Source organism: Chironomus tepperi, unplaced genomic scaffold, assembly GCF_022539635.2.
Source record: "Chironomus tepperi strain 1889 unplaced genomic scaffold, CSIRO-AGI_Ctep_v1 contig_359, whole genome shotgun sequence".
Taxonomy (NCBI): Eukaryota; Metazoa; Arthropoda; class Insecta; order Diptera; family Chironomidae; genus Chironomus; species Chironomus tepperi.
This window is the reverse complement of record NW_027226481.1, coordinates 2,095,919-2,120,969: the sequence shown is the minus strand read 5'-3', so window position 1 is coordinate 2,120,969 and position 25,051 is coordinate 2,095,919. Positions and strand designations below refer to the sequence as shown.

At 29.6% G+C, this 25,051-nt stretch overlaps 2 protein-coding genes across 3 annotated transcripts in view; one reads left to right on the top strand and one right to left on the bottom strand.

The window, feature by feature from the left end:
• The window catches only part of RunxA (Runt related A), a 34,619-nt gene extending 13,437 nt beyond the window's left edge, over positions 1–21,182 (bottom strand). The window contains exons 1-3 of one of the 2 annotated variants that reach the window (XM_070646370.1): positions 21,081–21,182; positions 11,579–12,165; positions 11,400–11,508 (exon numbers count right to left, since the gene is read on the bottom strand). In XM_070646370.1, the coding sequence (XP_070502471.1) occupies positions 11,400–11,508; positions 11,579–12,055 (586 nt within the window). In that variant the 5' untranslated portion in view covers positions 12,056–12,165; positions 21,081–21,182. Of the gene's footprint in view, positions 1–11,399; positions 11,509–11,578; positions 12,166–18,956; positions 19,577–21,080 lie in introns of those variants that run through there. The other variant, XM_070646369.1, reaches the window with a different exon arrangement.
• LOC139095119 (histone deacetylase 1-like) lies at positions 14,343–16,314 on the top strand. The gene is made up of 3 exons (XM_070646371.1): positions 14,343–14,468; positions 14,566–15,429; positions 15,488–16,314. Exons 1-3 carry the CDS (start codon positions 14,417–14,419, stop codon positions 16,216–16,218), a joined length of 1,647 nt encoding a protein of 548 aa, XP_070502472.1. The 5' UTR covers positions 14,343–14,416; the 3' UTR covers positions 16,219–16,314.
• Positions 21,183–25,051: the final 3,869 nt, after the last annotated feature.

Genomic DNA, 25,051 nt, shown 5'->3' with positions numbered 1-25,051 from the left:
TTTTTTGAATTAACGGATTTTTGAGATTTGAATTTTAATTTACTTTCGTTAAGTTTAACGAATATAGCTTCAGACCCCTTTTGTTGACATTTTCCTTCAGAATTAATTGAAATAATATTTCAAAGAATGTATTTAATTAAATTTACTGATTATTGTGAGCTAAAATTGGCTTAGTTGCTTAGAACCTTCAATAGTAATCCTTTAGAATCCTTTAATATTGGAAACATTAATTCTTTTATAAGAATTCAGTTAATTTTGCTTAATTTTTCCACTTTGTATTTTTCTTGAGTCAATAGCCAAACATTCCTTAATGTCTACCAAAATAAAAATTCATTATCGCCAACAATGCCTCTTCCAAGTACTACATCCTCATTATAAAGCAACTTAATTAATTAATTACAACTGTAAATTCCACACACCATCCATAATCGCTAATGATTTTCGATCTGAGGCAATCGAAACCAATCCATTTATGAACATCACAATTCCACATCCAAACATATACACACACAACTCATAAACGATATGATAATATTTTCTGGTCATGTAAAATTGGTTTTGTCCATTTAACTGCTTCTTCTGTAATTGTAATCCGCAATGTGCCCACTATTTAATTTGATTTTTTATTGACTACCCATTTATTGGTGTGCCACAATCAGTAACCATTTTACAAAACCAATTGTTGGCTTCAACATACCGCATATACATTCGTACGTCCATAAACATCGAATACTGAAAATAGTCAAAAAATATAGTTTTTTCATGTGATGTGTTATATCCTCATGTATTCCTTTTTTTTTAATTCTGAAATGTGTGCCCAAAAGGCTGCCCATTTTCCCATAAAAGTTTATTTTTATGATTTGCAATTTTTGGTCCGAAACTCAGCCTAAGTCTCATCCAAACAACATTTTAATTCCATTATGAAAAATCAATTTCTCATCTCTCGGTCCGTACATTCAATGAATAACTTTTTTATCGTACACCATTTACTACACCCATCACAGTGAGCCATAACCGGAGGAATGAATAAAAAACCAAAATGAAGTGGATTTTTTTTTTTTTTTGCTATTGAGTTCTTTTTTTTCGGGTAGTCAGTATATTGTGCATTCCACACACAATCAAATCAGCAATTTTGTATGCAACCAGAAAAGTGGCTCATGTCGTTGATGTGAAAGCATTTTTACACTCTCCGCAGTCAAGGTTTAATGAAAAAGGCAAACAATGTGCAAGTAAAAAAATATTTTTTTTTTGTGCTGTGAAGTTTTTATGAAGAAAATTGATGTTTGGGTTTACTTTGGCGAGATGGCTGGGATGTGATTGAGGGATTGTGATGGTTTTTCATGTTTTAAGCAGCTTAAATGGTGTAAATTTCAATATTTTGCAAAATTTGAGTCAAAATCTGATGTTTTGGATTGTTTTCAAGTTATTTTCAAAGCGAAGCTTCAATATTTAAGAATCGTCGCTTTAAAAACATTTTCTTCAAACAAAAACTCAAATTTGAATCTCAAAAATCCGTTAAAATTTCTCATCAATCCCAATTCAACAAAATTAACCAAAAATGCACCACAAAACCCAACTACAACACACTTCCTTACTACCTTTCATCCATTCAAACTAGACACAATCCAATCATTAAGGGACAACCAAGATTCCATCAATAAACAAAACCAAAAACCTCACAAGTCAAAACTGCTAAAATCCTCCCAATTTATATGGCATGTCATGCACTTAATACTGCAAAAAAAATCCTCTTTTTTATGCTCGAAATTCTCAGTTTTGCTATTGCACCAAAAAACAGAATTTTTTTGCACAATCTACGAATAAAAAATTGAAATTTACGTTTATTGACCATCGCTGATGCTTTTTTATGGTTTTTATGTCTCATGTCGCAATGAGGATGCAGCAAAAAAATTGTGCGATTTCACAGCTTTCTGAAAAGTATCAGTCAGCGTGTGTAAATTGGATAAATTGCATTATTATTAACACCAGTCGTTTATCGGAGAAGATTGTGAGAACAAAAAATCTGATTCATGAGTGCTGGTGGTAAGGGAAGCGGATTGGAATGGACTGGAGGAATGGATGTTTATGTTGGGTCAGTGTTGTTTGGATGTTTTGGGTTTTTAAGTCAATTTAAGGAGCACTTTGGTTTGTTCTTTTGTGAATTGTTCATTTTATAGGCAAGAATGGACTGATTCTCTGTTAGGCAGTGACTTGACGGGTCTTGAAGTCTCATCCAACTTAGATTCTACTTCTGAATGACATCTACTCACTTGCCATCAAATTCTAACCTTAAAATTGAAGATTCTAAGCCAGTGAGAAGCAATTTTTAATTTTTACGGCACATTTTGACAATAAGCGTCGACCAAAACCTCACACGATGTACGGTTCTCGTTATTTCTAAACATTTTTGGCACATAGGATGTCCTCTACTGTTCTAAACATCAAAAAATGTCTCAAATCCCATTAAAAATCAGAACTTTTTATCTAAATCAAATTAAATTTTCATCAACGCATCTAAAACTGCAGGAAACTGCACAAACAAAAAAAGAGGCTAAAAAGCAGCATCGACAACATTTGTTCAAACTAAACTGCAAATTGCACAAAAAAATAATTCTTCCTTTTGATCTCCCGTTTGATTTTTCAATTCACAATAAAATCTTTGTCTCTCACATTATCATCGACTGCTGTACAAGTCCATAATGCACATTTAGAAAATTTTCTATAGACTGCAAAATGAGAGAGAGAGAAAAAAAATTTATGCAAATTGCAATGTTATGCAGATATTTTCTGATGGCGGGTAATAGAAGTTCATTAAAAAGCCGGTTCACTCCCACTTAACTCAACTCATCTACAATTCACAATGTGTACATGTGCATTCACAGTTAAGTAATGACCAATTTTGAATGTTCAATTTTCGCTTTATGTTTTTTGTGCTTCGAAATTTTTTTTTATTCTTCTCATTCCTGTTTTTCCTCCAATATTTTCCTCTACTTTATATTTTTCAAAATGCATTTTGCTCTTTTATGCAATGGATTAAACCATTGAACGTTCAACATAAACTGGGCAAAATGAGAGGTAGGAAAAAATGTATAAATGCAGAATATTTTGAGAAAATGAGCAGATTTAGCATTAACTTTTGATGTCATTAGGCTTTTGCCACTTTTTTGTGCTTAAATATATTATTATTTGTAGATTTATCCAGTGATTTGATAGAAAATTTTCAAAAAAACTTTTCGAGGTGAGACAAAAAAATTCACCGTTTTGAAGGTTTTGAGCGAAATTTTGAAATTTTAATGACCGTTAAATCTTAAATTGAGTTGAATTTTGTGTATTTTATATTAATCTTTATGTTTTTCTTAATTTTGAATTTCCAGATTCAAATAACCTCAAAATATTTTCAAACAAAAGATTCAAGATTCATAAGTCCATAAAATGCGCTCCAAACTCCCTCACAACCATCAAATTCCACCCTTTTTACTAATTTCACTCAACTCTCTTCCTCTGCTGGTGAATGGCAGCGGCAATAGCATAAAGTATATTGAATGTGATTATAAAGCATAACATAGAGAGTTCATTATGCAAATTGTACAAGTGCAATTTATATGTGCAATCTCAAAATGCCTGTTTATGCCATCGTCGCGCTAAACTGCAGCAAAAAAAAAAAACCTTTTTGCCTCTGGTTTATTTTCGCAGGTATAGGGCAGAGGAAAAAAAAAAACATTTTAGAGCTTTTCATCTTTCCGCTCATCGAACGAGATTGTTAAAAAATTTCTGTGTGTATGTGGATGTGGATTGCATACGCATTTTATGCTGATACTGTAGATTTTTACCATATCTCATTTTATTGTTGTACAACATGCAGCAAAAAAGCGATTTGTGTGATTTTATCGACAACATTGCAATTTTCTTTATTTTATTCGATGACTAGATGTGAAGGGGGTTAAAAAAATCTCTGTCTACGCTCAATCAACTGCAAAATAAAGTGGATTTTTGTATAGAAAATTAGATTTAAATATAGATATTCACAATAATAAGGGACATTATAATGCAGATGACTAAAAGTGGAAACCTGTATTTTAGTGCTATAAAAATACTAAATTCAAACTTCATTTTACCATTTTTTTACTCTCTTCATTTCCGTTTTATAAAATATATAAAAAAATGTTCAATTGCATAAATTTTGATGCAAACCAAATTTGTTGGTGCCTCGGCAATGACTATGAAACATTTTAGCCTAGCTAAATCAATTTATGCCATTGCATGGTGCATTTCACATTTATATACACACTCCATGCCGCACACACGGTCACTTTAATTTATTTATTGTGCCTTTAAATTTTTTTATTTTTTTGTTGACTATATATTTATTTTTTGTAGAATGAATGGATGAATATTCTGTGGTGATTTGTTATGATTGACTTTATAGAGAGAGATAAAATTTTATGTATGTGCCATCAACAAAATTAGTTAATTGAATGAATAATGAAAGGACTGTTTTTTGAGTTTTGTACGATTTTTAGATAAATTTATCTAAATATTCATTAAGTTTGTTAGTGAAATTTTATAAAATTGAAATATTTTAGAGTGTTTGAAATAGAGATGAAGTTGTTGAATATGAATGTAGAGGATTTAGCACTTAAAATCGCTGCAATGATGAGTGTTTCAGCATTTAGGATGAGAATGCAGTTTTTAGAGAAAATTTTTCAAAACATTATTGAATAAATCTACAAAATTTAGCATTTTTGTTATCTAAATTTAGTTAAATTCAATTCTTGCCACTTTTTTGTGCATTAATCAATGAAATTTTTAATTTATACTTAAGTTTAAGATGGAAAATTATCAAAAATACTTTTCGAGGTGAGACTAGAAAATTCACCATTTTGAATTATTTTCAAATCTATAAAAACAGTTAAAATATTTCAAATTCAATTTAAATATTTTTACACTTTTAAATTACTTAATTTTGAAATATTTCACATTTCCAAGCACATTAAAAATTCATCATCCAGTCTCTTTCATGTTAATCAATTTAATCACTTGAAAAACTCATCAAAAGTGATGCTCTTCTGATTTATTACTTCAAATTTGCATTTCATTTCAAGAAAATAAACTTAATTTCTCCTCTAAAATGTTTAGATTAATTGAAAATTTCTTAACAAATTAATCATTTTCCATTAAAAATCTTGAGAAATGTCAACCAGCAGCACATACAGCATCATGCATGCACACATTGTAAATATAAAAATTTTAAAGCAATTTGTCTTCATTTATATAAATTATTTACGCGTGAAAAAATGTCACATCTCAACATATGTGTGTGAAAAGTGAAAATTGCTTTCAATTCTTTTTTCAACATTTTTTTAATTTTCCTCCTACGTCGTCTGAAGTTTGTTTCTCTTAGAAAAGGGGTAAAAGAAGAATGAAATTAATTACAAATTATTTAATTTATTCATTCGAAATTTTTTACAAATAGCGTCAGATTTCTTTATTTTGTTTGCAGGAATAATGAAGAGTTAAGTTATTTAAAAGTTGTTTAAAATCTCAATAAATTTAGATTTTGGGGTGAATTTTGTAGGAAATGGAGCTGAGTTTTGGTCAATTTGACTGCTATTGGCTATTATTTTTGGAAATTTATAGCAAATTCTACATTTTATGCAGTTTTAAATTCAATAAATTGCTTAGAATTGCTATTTTCCCTACTCGTCCCCTTCCCGTCCCTAATCCACACAACCAATCCTCCTTATGACTTTATTTTAATTCCATTTCTTTATATCCCACTTCATTTAAATCCAACAATCTTCTCAAAAAAACAAGAAAAAAGAAAAATTGCTCAACATTATTTTCATTTAATTTTGCCATCATTGTTTTTCGCACACACATGATTAAACAAATGCTTTTCTTTCGTTTCTTCTGTTCATTTTTTTCTAGAATTAACATACGACTTGCTTGGTGTGAGATGAAAAATATATATATGAGGGGTATAAATGAACAATCCTTTCTGCCTTTCTTCTTTCATTCATTTCTTTATTTTATTCTCTTTTTCACCTTTTATCCATAAAGGATAATATGTTTAAGTACTTATGCATATATGTAGACGTGTAGTGTGTAGGAAAAAGTTAGTTAGTCTTATTTAGAAGTTTTGTTGGTGAAGACGCATTTGTGTTTGGTGAGCAATCTAACAGAAATAGATTATTTTGGAGTTTTTGTCCTGTTTGGGTCAAAAATACAGTTCTAATCAAGACCAATCGTAATGTTACGCAACAAGGTCCAATACATGGTAATGTCCAGTATTGTCCGACTCTTACGGATGGTAGCCAGCAGTAGAACAAGTTTTAGACGCCATCTAAGGTAGTTAATGAGTTATCAGTCAGCAATCTAAATAGGTAAATGTATTTATGCTTTTATGATTAGATTGCTATAGATTCATTAGTTCAAGATGAGATTTACCGAATTATATCGATTATCGACTAGTTATCTATAACTTTTAAGAGACAAATTATGGAGGAACGATAATTAAGTGGAGCGGAGCATCTTTTGAACTAAAAACTGCCTAAAAATGCAGTATTCCTCCAAAACGAATAGAATTTTCTAGAGATTATACTGTTCAAAAATCAGCAAAAATCACAAAATCTTTAGAATCTCCCATAACCTTTAGAATCTCCCAAAATCTTCAGAATATCTCCAAAAATGTGACAAAAAGCACAAAACCTCTTTAAAAATTCATGCTATAAAATTAACAGTACCATATAAATTTCTTTTGATGAAGTACACAACAACAGCAGCAACATAACTCTTTCCTACAAAATGATAAAAAAAAAGAAAAATTGTTGAAAGAACTCAAAAAAAAAGAAAGAAGAAAAGCAAAGTAAGAATGAATGATAAAAGGATATGAGGAGAGATTTTAAATTCAAAAAAGACGTGTGTTGTTTAATTAAAATACAGAAAAAGGATATAAAACGATTCATCAGCAGTTGAGAAAGAGAAAGAATTAAAGAAAAAAAGGAGCTCCGGAGGGGATGAGTGTATCATCTGCAGAATTTAAAGAAAAGACCACAATTAGTTCTTTGGGTTCTTTTTCATCTCATTCTGTCTAGATCTGTATAATAAAAATACATGAATATATGGTAGCTATTTGTGAGTATTTTCGACATAAGAATAGACATGTCTAAATGACCATAAAGAGGGATCTGAGTAGATATTTGATGAGAGGGAGGAAGATTGATGTTGAATGTGGAAATTGAATGAAAAATCTGTCGTCTAGAAATGGATTCAGAAAGAATTTAATTTTTTTAAAGGAAATCATTCAAAGTAAATTTATATGCGGTCATTTTTGTAGATGAAGGTGAGCTTTTTGTGCTGATTTGTGATATTTTAAAGCATTTTAGAACAAAATTCACTTTATACTCGATACTAGACAGTCGATCTCGATCCTCGGTCTCAATACTCGATATTCGGTATTCGATATTCGATATTCGATATTCGATATTCGATATTCGATATTCGATATTCGATATTCGATATTCGATATTCGATATTCGATATTCGATATTCGGTATTCGATATTCGGTATTCGGTATTCGGTATTCGGTATTCGGTATTCGATATTCGGTATTCGGTATTCGGTATTCGGTATTCGGTATTCGGTATTCGGTATTCGGTATTCGGTACTTGATCTCAATCTCAGTCCTAAGAGTAAACCTTTAGTTCCAATAATGATTAAAGCTTTAAAAAATAATAATTTTCCATCTCCCATAAAATATCCCAAAAAAATGTCTTTAAAAAAGCTCATCGAACATCACAATTCGATTAAAATTACTCATTAAATTTTAATTAAGTTCATATTCAGTACATTTTCTGTGTGTAAAAAGAGGAACAAGAGCAGAGTTAAAATAAAAAAAAGTTCCATGGAAATGAAATTTAATTTATTAATTTCTGATCATCTTTCTCACTCACTCATCCGCTGCAATAATTATTATTCGCACGAAAATTTCGTTCCTTTCATGGCCTGTTATTGTTATTTGTTGTGAATATAATGAAATGTCATAAACAATTTTTTTTTTAATTAATCGCTGATAAAAATAAAAATTTATTCCATTAATTTTTTTGTTTTTCAACTGATTTTTGTGGAAATAATTTATGCAGAGAAAAAAATCAATTAAGCATAATTAAACATCCCAGGGGCCACTCTTATATATACGCATATTAATTTGTACATACGTGTTATATATGTGCAACCTTTTTTTTTTATTCCTCATATATGGTTTTTAATTTATTTTTCGTCATTTCAAAAAAAAAGCCTGGATTTAATAATAAAAATTACTGGTAGCTGACACATTAAGGTTGCACTTATAAATGGAGAGGAAAAATAAAAAATTGTGCTAAAATTGCACACCAGAAAATATGCACATCGAATTACGTGGGAGTGAAAAGAAAAATCGATAATTTTTCAAAAAATTATGTGTGTTGTTTTTATTTTAAATGCAATTCAACGCAGCTGCGTATGTAATTTGTGTTATGTTTAATTTTGAAAACTTTTTCCAATAGAAATTTATTATTTTTGCAAGCAACTTTTATAGTAGTGAACAATTTAATTTTAAGACAGAATGTCTAATTGTTGAGAATTTATTAACGGTCAGCTGATATTTAAATTATTTTCGCATCTTTTGATCAATTGGTTGATCGCATCTTTAGTAGTTGTAAGCCCCTTTCTAAAACACATTTAGTTTGTTTACAATCTTCAAACAATAAATATCACATTTAATTGGTTTTAGTGCAAAATTAAGTTTTAAGAGATAAATTGTCGTCATTATAGCAATAATATTTAATGAGTAAGAGAATCAGACTTTAAATTTTAAGATTATTCACTTAATTTTGTTAAATTTTCTTCTTGACTTCAAATTAAAGACTAGAAAACAGAAAAATATTCAAAAAAAAGTCAAACTTGCTCATCTTGATGCCAAAATTTAAGAATTCGATGCTTGAATAACTTCATTTGCTTGACTTTAAGTAAAACTTAAATAAAATGCGCTTAGATTTACCTTAATCTATTATAATCCACAACTTATCTTTGCCTTGACTGGCATTTCACTTTTTTGTGCGTTCAAATATGTATGAATATATTGTATAAACATGAATAAATATATAAATAAACGCGTATAATGCAAAATATTTGTTGAATTAAATTTTCAAAAAATATATATAATATAAAATGGAATTTATATTTTCAAAATGAATAATTATTGTTTGGCATTTAATTAGTTTTTTTCTGCTTATTCTGTTGTATTTGCTATATATGCTGTTATCGTGGCAACGAGAATCGAAAATAATTTCATATGAGATATTAAAATTGCAATTTTTAATATTGAGATATAAAAAGTTATTGAATTGAATAATGAAAAGCAAAAATGGGGAAATTTTTGCTGTAAATTTTAAAAAAATAAATGAAAATTGTGGTTGAATAAGCAAAGTTTTAGAATTGAGAGCATTAAAATGATTGTAGGAATTGAAATTTTATAGTTTTCAGTATGAAACTAAGGCAATTAAATGAAAAATTTATGAATTTTCAATCAATTTAAAAAAAAAATTAATTAAATTTATTTTTAAAACTTTTTTCAATTTTATCGATTTTTGTTGACTTTTCTATAGACAATGAAGAAAATTTCACAATAATAAAAAAAGCAGCAAATGAAAAATTTTCAGATCTCATTTTTATAGCCTTAAAAATATTCCGTTCGTATAATATTGGATGTTGAAAAGAAAAAAAAAATTATTAATATCTACTGTGTAAAAGAGAAATAAGAGACCTATAAATTCCAATCATGCAGCCATTAATAAACAAATATTTTAATATCGTAAAAGTTACACACATTTTCAGTTTTATATTATCCGGGTATACTTCTCTATACTCTATACACACATATGTGTGCTTATTTGTTTTCAGATTATGAAAAACCCAAACCTTCAACTTCCCACCGTCGAGACACATTTTCAATTGAACACAGGAATATAAAAGGAAATTGGGGTAAAAGTGAAAAATTAAAATCTAGCGAATGTTTGAATTGCAGTTAAAAGGCACGCACATTTCTGTTGGAATATTCATATCTGAATTTATTAGAGAATTTAATGAAAGGAGCATGAAGTTGAAGAGTTTTGGAATGTAGTTTGAACATAAAAGCATTTTAAAAGATTAGAATCATGAAAATATCAATATTTGATGATTAATAAATTTTAACGGTCATTTTAAATTTGAAATTTTGAGTTATTCAATTGAAATTTTACGTACGCATTGCGTACGTATTTTGGTTTTCAATTCTTTCTCAAACTTTGAGTTAATAAGATTTTAAGCTGTAAATCCATCTAAATATAATTAAATTCAATAGTTAACAACAGAATAAAGCAAATTCAAGGCCCCAAAACCTTGAGAATTCGTCAAAACAACAACACAAACTATATATTTCCCAATAAATCCGCACAAAAATATTTCCATACAAAACAAATTCGAAGAAACTTGAATTTTTCAAATGCCGAAGTAAATTAACATATTTCAACGATATTAAGTGCTTGATTTATGGGATTTAATGTTAAAAGCGTAATTTTCATAAGAGTGAGTTGAAAAATAAATCGAACATAATTCCTTGTATGAATTTCACAGGATCAATAAGGATTTGCGCATTAATTTTCATAAAGAGCTTCAGCTTTTAATAATGATTTTGAAAAGGAGAAATGAGATGAGTTTTAAAGGAGTAATTGAGTGATTGGAATCGTTTTAAATTGATAGATTGATAAGCTTTAATCAAATATTTATGAATGTCTGGAAGAATTTAGAAGTTTTTGCTGGATTTGAAGAATTGTTCAAAGATTCTTAAATGTAAAAGTTTCCAAATGCATCAAGAACAAGAATTAATGTTGTTAACAGAATTAGACCCAACAAATAAAACTTATTTAGTGTAAACCGATGTCTCAATTAGTAAGAAAAGAATTCTTCTCTTCCCGTCGCCTTTTTTTCTCAAAAGAAACAGAAAAAATTCCCATACGAAGGAAATTCTTGATTTTTTTTCAGTCAACAAACTCCCCCAAGCCGAGTCAAGAATATAAAAATCCTTTTTTTTTTCAAAAGAAATTCTCCCTCATAAGAAAAAAAAGGAAGAAATAAAAAAAGGAGCAACAGGAGAATCACTTACAGTGAAATGAATTTATTGCCTCGTCATTGCCTCTAAGTGAAAGGGAAGAAAGTACGCAATTGATAATGATCTGAGTATTAAAGCAAGCAACAAGAAAAGAAAAAATACCGTAGGGGTTTGGTTGTTGAAGAAAAGGATTATAACTTGTCACAAGATGTTGCTTGGAGGTTGCTTTGGTATTAAATAAGTGGTGATAATAAGATTACAATAAAGACTCACCTCTTCCACTCCTACCAACGAATCGTAAGTCATTAAATTTTGCAATTTGATTTTTCATTACTGCCGTTGCATTTCGTAGTTCCGCACAATAATTTTCATCATTTCCAGCCTGGAAATTTTTTCATAATTTTTTGGTCAAAAAAAAACTTAAATTTGCTGATGAGATTAAATGAACTCACCCGTACTGTAACCATTGTTCCATCATTTACATCACCAAGTGCCACAACTTTAAATGCAACTGGCAATGTTTTATTTGATCGCCAGTGTGATGGAAGTACTGTACATACAAATAGTGGTGAACCGGTTCGTATTAATTCACCCGGATGTTCTGATAGGAAATCACCCAATGTTCTCTCCGCAAGAATGTCTGATGTCATTTTTGTGTATGTCTCTTGGAGAATTTGTTCAGGTGTGAGGGGTTGATTATTATTATTATTATTATTATTATTACTATTATTATTGTTGTTGCTGTTATTATTGTTGTTCGATGAGGAATTACTGCTATTATTTCCATTTGTATTATTTGAGTTGTTACTTGTCGAGCCACTAGCATTATTGTTACTATTATTATTACTGCTATTGTTACTTGATGTGTTAGTTGACGTATTTGTGCTGGCCGTCGTGCCAGAATTTCCACTATTTCCCGTTAAATGCATTTTTAATTATCAAGACAAACTTTCTCACTGTTTTGTAACTTTTTTTCTCACTATTCTATGTCTACCGTCTACCATATGAATGTCACTTGATATGCATGCTTAATGTACATCTGTTGAAATATAAAATACATTAAATTTCATTTTTCTCACATATAATCGGGTTGAGTCAGGTGAATAATTTGTCATATATATCGCAAAAGTTATTCATTTGATTCACAATTATGTCGTAGATGAGAGAGGATTTACGTGGTGGTGCTTTTATGTGAATTTGAGTGGTAAAAATGTCTTAATTTTACAAGAAATTTGAGAATTATCAATTCAACGACTTTTTAGAATTTGAATTTTCGCATCTTTTTACTGCATTAAGATGCAAAGTTGAACAAAGAAATTTTAATTTAATTTGTTGAGAACTGCATTTTAATCAGTTTTTAGAGTAAATTAGACAATCATTGCAAGCTAAACAATCACAACAGCATCCAGAACACCAGTTCAAACATTTAAAACTAAAGAAACACGCATATTTTAGCTAAAAATTGAATATACACTAAAATGTTCACAAAACAACATCCGGAACTCGTGTTCTTAACTAAATCAAATATATTCAACCCCAAAAAATCTCACAACAATCCCATTAACAGTGTGCAAAAACCTCCACGGATATAGAAAAGTAAAGTAAAGTGTCACAGATTAATTCGAATATGCTCGCTTAAAAGAGAGAGAGACGAGAGATGAAGGCTAGGCAAACGATAATACAATGACAATGAATAAGAGGAAGAAATTAATCCTCAAAATGCAAGTTGTATGTACAACAATAGGAAACCTCTAAACAAGTGACAACGTAACCTACATCTAACCATATTATAGACATCAATGAAAGTCTAAAAATGTACACAGATGATAACAACTATGTGAGAAACAAATGTCTACGCAAATAGACAAGACACAAGAGTTTAGTTTAGTGCATAAGCAAAACACTGGTTGATAGAAGTAGCAACATTTACGCAAATTTAATATTGTTGCTATTCGTATCATCATCACAAGGCATTTTCACAAGTTATTTTGTTGCTATTATTGCTGATGATTTTTCCGGAACATAAACAAAAATATTTCCCCCCATAAGTATGTATGGGTCATACAAAAAACAACATTAATGTGTGTATATGTGTGTGCGGTTGAAAATGACTGAAAATGCATCAAGTAGTAAATTATGGAAAAGTCGTGTGATATGTATTTCTGTTGTTATGCATGACGCATTCATCATTCAGGATGTTTCAACACTTTCTCTCATTGACTGATGAAAATTATGTTGCAGTAAGGACTATCGCATTTGTCGACACAAATATTCCCCAAATATTATGCTCGAGGAAATATTTATGATAGTTGATGATGGCTTCTAAATAAACACACATCAGATATTATAGAATTGAGATTTTTTTGGGTATGAGAAACTAGAAAATTTTTGCATATGCATATAGGGGTGGAGGCAACATCATAATATTTATTACCCATTTTCATTGTTGCTATGCAAAATTAGGAGAACAACTATTTTTCCTAACATACTGATTTGCACTTTATATGGCTAAAAATCTCAACTTATGAAAATTCTCAACTGACACATACGCAAATATTTTGGTCAAATAATGTTGCTATAAATAGGATTTATGGAATGAGGACGGTCAAAATTGAAAATACTTCAAATACTATACCCCCACAATTCACGATTATATTCATATCAAATGTCGTAATTTGAGGATGATGAGCAAAGATATTTAAATTAACAATTATAATTGCATTTAATCACTTTGCAATGCATACAATTCGCATGAAGGATATTGGTTGGCTGAATATGGCATTTGCATTTGAATTTATTTAGATGATATCTAAATTATCATCTCATGGTGATTAATATATGCATGTATAACTAGGAATTGATTTAATTGTACTTCTTGAGGAATTGGAATGAGATGTAAATAATTGAAAATGTGATGTAAAACGTGTTTTAATTGAATAAATAGTCTTAAATCATATGCATATTGATTGTTCTGCTTTATATTTGAATAGATTGAAGATTAGAGATATAATTTGCAAATTGAGGTAGAGATTTGATTAATTCTTTAATGTGTTTCTGTTTTAAATTCAAATCTTATGATTTTAAAACACCAACGGATAATCTTAATTCAAATTTTCACCTTCGATAAGTTTTTGCTTCAAATTTTGCTAACGGCAATTTTAAATTTGAAATTTTTTGCATCACTTTCTTGGTTTAACGACAATTTTGAATTTTCGCATCACTTTTTTCGTTTAATTTTTTTTTCCGCCGAATTTTGTATCGTAAAACACATTTTAATTAATTTTACTACAATGGCTACAATTGGAGAGCATTACAACAGAAAAGTTAGTTACTTTTATGATGGTAAGTATGAAAATTTCAAAGATTACTGTGATAAATCAATAAAAAAGTCAATTTTCATGATCCAGTAAAATTTAATTAAATTTTTTCAATCTTCCAGCTACAATTGGAGACAGTTATTTTGGTGAAAAGCATCCAATGAAACCATTCAGAATCGTAATTGCCCATCATTTAATCATGAAATATGGATTATACAAAAAAATGAAAATTTATCGTCCATATCGTGCAACACAGGAAGATATGTTAAAGTTCCATGCAGAAGATTATGTATTATTTTTGAGAAACATCAACGAAGGCTTTGTTTTATCAAATGAAGTGAAAGATTTAACTAAACGATTCTCAATTGGAACAAAAGAAAATGATTGTCCAATTTTTAAAGGAGTTTATGATTTGGCACAAGTCAGTACCGGTGGATCCATAAGTGCTGCTTCAAGTATCGTTCTAGGCAATGCTGATATTGCTATAAATTGGGCTGGTGGATTACATCATGCAAAGAAAGCAGAAGCAAGAGGATTTTGTTACATCAATGATATCGTACTTTGCATTTTGGAATTATTAAAGTTCTACAAACGAGTTCTGTACATTGACATAGACGTACATCATGGAGATGGCGTCGAGGAAGCATTTTTCACAACTGATCGTGTCATGACAGTAAGTTTTCATCGATTTGGTGATGAATTTTTTCCTGGAACTGGCGGATTTAATGACATTGGAGCTGGAAAAGGAAAATATTATTCAATTAATGTTCCATTAAAGGCTGGATTAGATGATGATGACTATGAAAAGATTTTTATTCCTGTAATGTTGAGAGTTATGGAAGTTTATGATCCATCTGTCATTGTACTCCAATGTGGTGCTGATTCTTTAGCTGGTGATCGTCTTGGTGACTTTAATTTAACTTTAAGAGGACATGGAAGGTGTGTGGAGTTTATGAGACGATATAACATTCCATTGATCTTGCTAGGTGAGTTATATTACAATTATAATGAATTAATAGACAGTAATTCATATTTTTTTTACAGGCGGCGGTGGATATACAGTCAAAAATGTATCTCGTTGTTGGTGCTACGAAACGGCAATTGCATTAAATACAGAAATACCAGATGAACTTCCTAAGAATCAATATTCGAAATATTTTAGACATATAACAAAGCTTCACATCAAGCCAGAACGAGTAACTAATTACAATACACCCGAATATCTCAATCAATGTATTGAACATGCTTATGAAACTTTGAGAAACCTTCAACCAGTTCCAAGTGCTCAATATATGGATACTCCACCATTGTTAGTGGAACCGTCTACAGAAGAATCAGTTCCACGATTAAATCCAAGTTCGGTTCATTCGCGGCCTCCGAGTGCTGACCAATCATTGTCTCCAAATTTAAGACGACGATCACCGCCGAAATCTCCAGACTCTAATAAACGTACATCTCCATTTTCAGTTAAATCCAATGTGACAGAAATAGTACGATTTTGGACTGATAATCTTTCAACAGATATTCGTCACCATCAAGACCCATCTTCAGAGTATATTCAATCATTGAATGCCGTTCTTGAGATTTCAGATGATGATGAAAATACTGATCAAAAAAGTTTAACGGATGAAAAAAGTGAAGACAAAATTATAACGGATGAGAACAGCGATCACACAATGTCAGCAGAAAGTGCAGATACTAGCATAATAACACTTTCAGAAATTGATTCTGATGAAGATTTTAATATCGAGGAGAATCAGGACGTTTTCGAATAAGTTAAAAAGCAACTGAAATTGTATGTCAATAATTGAGTTATTAAGTTGAAAGAAATGTCAAGATTTAGAGGCAAAATATAAGATTTTTGAGTCAAATTTACGAGGATTTCATTTTATTTGAGGTAATTGACTTTATTTAAAAATTTAAAATCAATTATTTGTAGTAAATTTAAATTCAAACGTTAAATTACTATTTAACGGTCTTTTTAAATTCAAATTTCTAACGGATTTTGAAATTTTGAGGTTAAAATTTTTGACATTTAACACGATTTTGGACTTAAAGTCAGTTTTCTATCGTTCACTTAGTTAAGAAGTCTAAAAACTATTCAGAAACATCCAATTCACACACCTAACCTAAAATGTCCCCACAAATTTCTAACCTTAAAATATCCTAACCTAAAAAACCTTCAATTCCAAAAACATTCGTCCACATTAGATCAATTAATTACATTCTCTATTCATTCAATGACAATTCCGTAAAGAGCACTCAAACTGTCCACTTTACACACACAAAAAAATTTCCTCTCAAATATCCCTTCATGGCCTTAATGTCAATCCATTATTTAACCAACAATCAAATTGTGATGAATCTTTGAATGATGAAACACAACTTTTTTTTACATTCACATCCACAAGAGAGCATCATTTGAGGCATATCCGCAAAAATGTCAATTGAAATCAAAATGAAAATGAGAAAGTGAGGAGGTTGAAAAAAAAATAACCATGAATGAATATCCTGCGGAATGTTATGTGGCTTTGTTGGTTCACATCAGTGTGTGCCAACATTACGCGAAAGAGGCGAAAATAAGGTTGAGGATGATGAAAAAAATTGGTAATGGAGTAAAAAAAATAAAAATTTAACGCCGCACTGCATACAATCTATTGATGGACATGAAAAAATCCTCGCCAAATAAACAATTCATCCCGCACCATTTATCTCTTCATGAAATGGAATGGAGGCACAAAAATATAAAAATCGGCGGGTTAAAAGTTTTGTATTTTTTTATTTTTTATTCCTTTCTCGCGACTCACACACACTGCACATATCACGGAAAAGCCAAAATTATATTTTTTTCGGTTTGGTTTTTATTTTTTTGTATTTCGGATGTTCACTTTTTTCCGTTGTTGCTGTTTATGCTTAAATTCCAGAGGATATGTGTATTTTTATGGTATGTACATTTTTACGTTTTACAATTTTATAACACAGACTGGAGAATACAAAATTGTGAAATTTTTCGAATAAAACAACTTTTTTTCTGCTGTTGTTTAATGAATGAATTAAAAAATTATTATGGAGAAGCTATGTGTATTGTGGAATTACAAAGTGTTACATTATATTAAGTCCTTATTTGCTTGTTTGAGATGGTAATGGGAAATTTATGGATTGTGCTTGTTGGACAACTCTTAAAGCTACTGATTCAGATTTTGAAAATGTTAAATCATTTTGGGGTTTTAAACGCAAAGAGTAACAACTTTAAATAGCAAATTGTACAAATTAGTTAGTAGGGAATTGACACTAGTTCATCATAAGTTGGGCAATCAAAAGAGCTAGAATTTAGATCAATCTCGCGGATCATGGATACAAAAGTTAAAATGATAGGGATACTAGAGTTGTAAATTCACCATGAAAGGCTTTTATTGGAACGGATCTGAATGCATTATAACCTATAAATAATTGAAACTAGAACTGGCATGAGCACTGATTTGAAGAGTCTTGGATTAGCTACTGCACAACAATCACTGAACTTAGGTTATGCGTTTTATACCTGAGCTTATACATACATAAAAAAGATTTAAGAATTATTGTTAAGGATAACGCTCGGTTTAAAGGTTTTATTGAAATGAGAACGATTCTTAACCTATTTTACAAATATTAACACACTTTTACGCGGTCTGATAAAATGGAAAATTCATGAAAATTCAAATGTTAAAAATGATTTATCACAAATTGAAAGACATTTCCTTGAAAACGTAAATTGAATCAAGATTAAACATCCCAAATCAATTTTATTTAAAACAATTCACTAGCTTAATCATCCTTTTGCACACAATTAAAACTGAATATATCCACACAACACAATATTATCTATAATTTTTTGCACATATCAAATTGAAGCGTAAATTGATTGAATTTCATTTCATTGCACAATTTGCAACTTTTTTTTACATTAAAAAAAAAAGTTTCAATTTTAAAATCATTCATCTCGTCTCGTTCCCTCCAAAATGGACAACATTAAATGTGATTTAATTTATTTTTTTACTTTTTTATTCCGTTTATAATCACTGATTTAATTGACATTTGTGTGATGTTTTTAACACATCAATTAGTTTAAGATCCTTGTCATTTTGTGAGGCTTTTGTGGCTGTGTTTTGATGAACGTGTTTTCTGGCATAATTAATGATTGCTGTTTTTTTCCACACGGAAAAATTCAATGAATAAAAAAACAATATTTATTTTGCGCTATGATTTTAAAAAGCTCATAGAAACGACGTCATGCAAGCAATATAAAAGGATTAAATTTTCCATTTCGTCAAGTTTTTACAGTCGTATGTAAATTTGAGGGATAAATTTATCCACAAAACGACATGAAAATGTTATACAATTTTAGCCATAATTAAATTGCACTCAATAATTGAATAGATTTTAATTAATGTGAATGAAATGAAAATTTTGCGTGTTTTTTAGGCATCCACCGACTCAACTCCACTATCACAAATTTATATTTTAGCAAAATTACTTTTATTTTCTGTCTATTCCACAATAGTTTTTTTAACTTTTTAATTTCATCACTTCCTGTTCAGTCAAAATAATATTATTATTTTCTGAGTGATCACACACACAAAAACCCAAGTGCCACGATATCCGCAAATAATGGCAAACCAGAAAAGCCTCAAGCCCAAAACAGAAAAAAAAAAATATAAATATCGCGAGACGACGAGAACAGTAGGAGAAGGAATGAAAATCCTTTTTATTTTCCTGCACGCGTTTTCTGGTTTTTTTGTTTTTTATTTTTTTCGGTTGTATGTGGCACGATTTAAATTTAAAAAAAGAATTGTATGGAAAGGAAATTTCTACACGTCAAAATTCTTTATTTTTTCTATTTTTTTTTTTTTTATTTGCACGCTCACGATAGCACATCAATTTTCCTATTAAGCACTTTCACTCGATAATTTTCCCATGAAAAATTTTCTTTTTTTTTTCTTTTATTCACCAATATATGTTACTATTCTTTTTTATTTATATGTGTACTACACACATTCGATCCTACTTATTATTATTATTAAATGTTGCGGATTGAAATGAAATGCAAGCACGCGAGAATCCCGTCGAGAAATGGATAAGAACTAACTTGTGAAAGAATTTTCCTTTCTGCTTCCGAACATTAAAATTGTATATTATTCAACTACCGATCTCCGATAATTTGAGAGTGAAACTATTTTCTGCACAACCGAAAACCAGAAGAAAAACCCTTTTACACGTCCCAAAATATATATATAGAAATTTTGTGTGTATATATACATGGATTGGAGATATGTGTTATAGCTTCCACTATTGCTCGCCTGCTTATTGTATATACAACAATGTGTACATCATCATGTGAGTGCGCAATCATAAAATATAAAATCCGGAGAGTATATATATATATATACATAAAAGGGAGCAAATACACATGATAATAATATGTACAACATTAATTAGAGAAAACATGCCGGGGGTTTTTGTGGAAAATGCTGCTTTTCCGAAGCAGAAAATTTCTTCTTTTTATTCTCATATTTTTTTTTGTGTTATGTTGTTGTACTCACGCTGTTCTATTTTGCCTTTCAGTTCTTTCGTCATCAACCCAAAACTGGAATATGCGTTTTCTGTGAGCACCGATGACGATAAATGATGATGATGACGATGAGAGCTGAACGAGATATATATTTTTGCTGAGAGAATATGCTCAACATGTGAGTAGTTTTTCCATAAATTTTTCTTTCAATTTTGCTTTAGTTGTAGTTGTGTCTGTGTGAAAAATTCTTGTAGGTGAGATAACGAAGTGGATTTTGTGAAAGGGTTGGAAGAAATATTCTTATTCTGTATTTTGCCTTTTGATGAGTTGAAATTTAGAGGAATTTTGAGTTTTGTGAACAAATTTGGCTAGATTTTTAATCAATTTATGATTCGTTTAGGGAGATAATTTGAAATTCTTCATTTAATAGTGGTTAATTCGACAATATTTTCTAACTTTTCAACAAAATCTTAAAAATTTATTGAAGAAATTTTCAAAATTTAAAGAAATATAAAAATTTGGAGTGAATCTGATAAACGAACAATTTTTCAAGAATTTTAAACTCTACAGTATGTAAAATATGGGCTATAATCCAACTACCGATATTATCTTTCATACAAATTTTATTGATTTTGATTCTTAAAAATAAAGAATTTATGTCTCCAGTGTGGCTAGTTGCTTGTCTATTCCTACGGACAACTGTCCTCGCTAAGCAATCAAACAAGTGAAATTAAAACCCATCCACTAATATTCCTTAAGACTTGATTTTACAAAACTAAATTACGCATAACTTAAAATTGCCTGAATATTTTCTATTTTCCGAACAAAATTCTTCTTTGTCGACGTGTTTTACATCTTTTTATAAACAAAATTAATAATTTAATCTCGAAAAATTCTTCATTTAAATTCTGTATAATCTATCTATGCGCACAATGAATACAATGAGCATCTTGTGAGGTCCACTGAGAGTTTTAAAAATTTACTTGTTTTAATTTCTTACTTTTATTACATTTTATTACTCCTTTTTAACTACCGACGTCGAGTAGGAAAGATTTTTTATTAAAAAAAAATTTTGTTATGTAAACAAACCTTGAAGTAGTCTGGTTCGATTGCAAATGCTCTCTCACAGTGAAGCAGCAAGTAATTGTTTTAAAACAAATTTTTTCATCTATTTTATTAACTTTGTAAGCGTGTTTTTTCTTATAAATGCGAAAGAAGAAAGAAGAAAAAGTTTTTTATGATCGTGTTTTGTGTTGATCGTAAAATGAATTATTTCTCTTCGACGTCGTTGATCTATTCGATGAAAATTTGTCATTTTCAGATCTTTGTATTTTAAAAAAATTAATTACCCATTTGTCATGCACGTTGCAGTTAAAGTGAAATGTATTTTCTTTATAATTTACGATGAATTCGTGACTCGACGGTGAATTTTTGAGTTTTTTTAGAACCTTTACTGAATATTTTCTCACTTTCACATCATGATCAGTAAATCATTTCTTCAACAATGTTTCTTTATTTAATTTTAGAGAGATTTGTTAATAAATTTTACGAGTTTGTTTGTTATTTATTTCGATTTTTATGGCAATTTTCTCTTTTTGGAAGTATTGAATGATTTAATGTAGTTTTTGGGGACAATAAATTTAACTATTTAGGAACATTTGTTAAGAAAAAGAAAAAAAGAATTATTTTAACCAAGAAAATGCAATAAAATTGAATTTTAATTGTTTTACTCTTTTAAAAAGTTCTACTTTTATTGAGTTAACACTTAGTTTGTAATTTAATGATATAGGACTATTTTGTATTGAGAATTCAGGCTAGTTTACAATGATTCTGCAATCTTTGATTTAAAAAATTACAAAGTAAGACTTTATATAATTCCATTAACTGATTTTCTCACAAAATTCTTGAATTTTGAGTTCAAATAGAGATATTTAGACTTTACGATAGATAATATTCAGATTATCAACAAGAATGACTCTATATTAGATAAAATTTGTCTATAAATTCCAACTAATATCCAAAAACATTAAGTGATCTGCATTATTTTGAACAAAACCATTTCTAACCTAAAAGAAATCAACAATTTTACCACAATCGAATATAGAATCATACAAAGTTACTAAACCAAAAAAGAACTTCCAACAAGTCTTGTTCAAAACAATAAAACTCAATCATTTCCGCTTCAAAATTTCACACATAAGCTTTTACCAAGAAACCAAACCCCACAATTTTAATATAAACTAGTCAAAATTATCGATTAACACTCAACATATCAAAAATCGATATCGACAACAATTTCGAATATACAGCATATGAAAATGTTTCACAAAAAAACAAAAGAGACAAAACCCACAAAATGTATATTTCATTCACATTATACATTACAACTGTACATAATTGAATCAAAATATTTTTGCGTATTCACACAAAATTTCCACCACAAAAACCCTTTCCTTTGAGCCTCAATTCTCTCTCTAATTCATTAAATTGCACCCCAAAAATATCACATCAATTGTCAAAAATGGAAATAAGAACATTTGACATTTACCCACAGAAAAAAAAACCCGCGAAAATGTTTACCGCACTCCGCGATCACTTTTTTGTGGTTTTACATGCAAAAAAAAATTCCTTTTTTCACCACACACTCAAAAACACACACCAAAAAAAATTTTTTTTGTTTTCCTATTCGGTCACAAATTGCGGCTGGTGTTGATATTACACTGAATAAAAAGAATTGAAAAAAATATTTCCTCAAAAAAACTTGGAAAAAATTTTTTTTAACCCACGATTCCGTCGCGGTAGAAATGGTCAATTTTTGTATGACCGCACACATTCGAGGCGAGCATGGAATATTGATGACTGCGATGTGAAGTTAATTTCCGTTTTTTTTGTTCATCTACAAAAAAAAAAGAAATTCTTTTTTCCCATTGAGTATATAAGCAGAAGCAGTAGCATATATAAGAGCATTTTGTGAAGGTGTAAACGAAAAATTAACAAAAAAATTTTAAAATTTTTCATGAGAGCGAAAATTGAGAGTAAAAAGACTGATGATGATGACGATGATTTCCACATATGTGTGCTCATATATTTTAAAATTTTCATTTTTCCTTCACATCGACCACACAAACATAAGCAATGAGCACAATTTGAGAATGAATAACAAATACAGTCGAAAGATTTTTCCTTTTTAATTAAAATTGTTTTTGATAAAAAAAGACTCAAAAATCTCTTCAGCAACACTAACACATGTAAATGGAGAGGATTAAAAATGATGATGATTCTCACATGGAAAATCCTTTCGTTCTCTCAATTCTCGCACTGGAAAATGTTTTTGTAAAAATGCCATGTGATTCTTGTTGAAAAACTATTTTCATTTACCCTTTTTTATTTGTGTTGTCATGTACATGCTGTATGTATAGCAAGTTAATATTGGAAAATTTATGCCGTATGTGAATTGTTTTCGTAATTTGGGTTCACCTCATGGGAGTTCAAATATTTCTGTTTTTTTTTCATCGCTAATTGAATTTTCATTGAAAGTATTTAATTAATGGGATTTTAAAAACATGAATGATATTTTGTTGCGGATTTTTTTTTTGTGCAATTGAATTTTTAAAGGGACTGCAGCTTTTTGGGTTGAATTTCAATTATTGCTGTAATAATTATGAGATGAGTCGATTTAATTTAACCTATAAAATGAGTTTTCTTAAATTCCATAGTTGTAATTTTCTGCAACACATTGCAATCAGATTTGAAAGCTTTTGTTTACTCAAACATGTCAAGTAAATGAGCTTTTGAGTGATATGAGCAGCAAATTCATCTTAATTTGGTTTGGAATACTAAGTCATCAACTAATCAATCCAAATTAGGTATAAAGTTTAGAAAATCAAAATTCAAACTTATCTTGAATTAAATTAGAAAATAATATAAAAAGTTAACAATTTTCTGTGTTTGCACAAAAATATTACAAGAAAAGATATGCAACCGTTTAATATAACCGATTCAATGCGTATAAAAGTCTTTAGATGAAAGTTATTATTCTTTGATTCTTACTAACTTACTTACTTTGATGCCAATACCATATGCAATACTGTGACTATCGACAGCTTCCTTCTTGAGTTTTTGAATAAAATCACTGAAATCTAGAGCTAGTCTAAAGAGTTTAGTGGCTAATAACTGCTTAACGAATGAGATCAGTCAGACCTCTCAGAACTAGTCTTTTGATCAGAATCACTAATTTGATTTCATTACTGCCATTATATATGAAAAACAAGTGATCGCAGGGTCAGTATTGCAATAATTAAGTACTTAAGTACTAAGACATTTGACCATGGAGCTATTAAGACTCGCTATATATAAGGCATACTTCTGTCTGCATTTGGACATTTACATGGTCAATTGACTATTATTAATTAAAGATACTAAACAATTTCAAACTGCACAGCTTGATCTTCTCTAAATACTTCATTTTTTGACAACTTCTATGTCTTCAATCTCTATCTTCTACATTACATTACAAGTACTGAACAAAACCTCATGAAACTTTGATTTTACACCCCAAAAATTATCCAGAATTTATACCATAATCCTTTCCTTACTTCACATACCAACATCATGTTGATTAGTTCTCATTCCTGTCAAAATTATTATCACCAATATTTTCATTTCCCACTAAAAATGTTACCAAAAAAAGCAATACAAAAACCAAAAAATATAAAATAATCATAAAATAAACCCACATTCCAATGTACTTACATTCCATCCATCCATACTCAAAAATACCAACAAGAAATCAAAATAAAAAAAATATTAAATCGAAAAGTTTTCTAAAAAAAACCCAAAAAAAAGCAGTCATCAACGTCATCATCATTGAATATCAGTCATGGAGCAGTAAAATAAAATAAAAAAGCATCAAGTAAAATTTATATACACCGAGTATCACGAAAGCAATAGCAAAAGCAGCACCAATACCGACACAAAGTTGCGGTCAAAAATGGGGTTTGGTTTAAAAAGCTTTCTCTCTCTTACTCGTGCACACAGTTGTGTGTGCACAAAATTTTCTG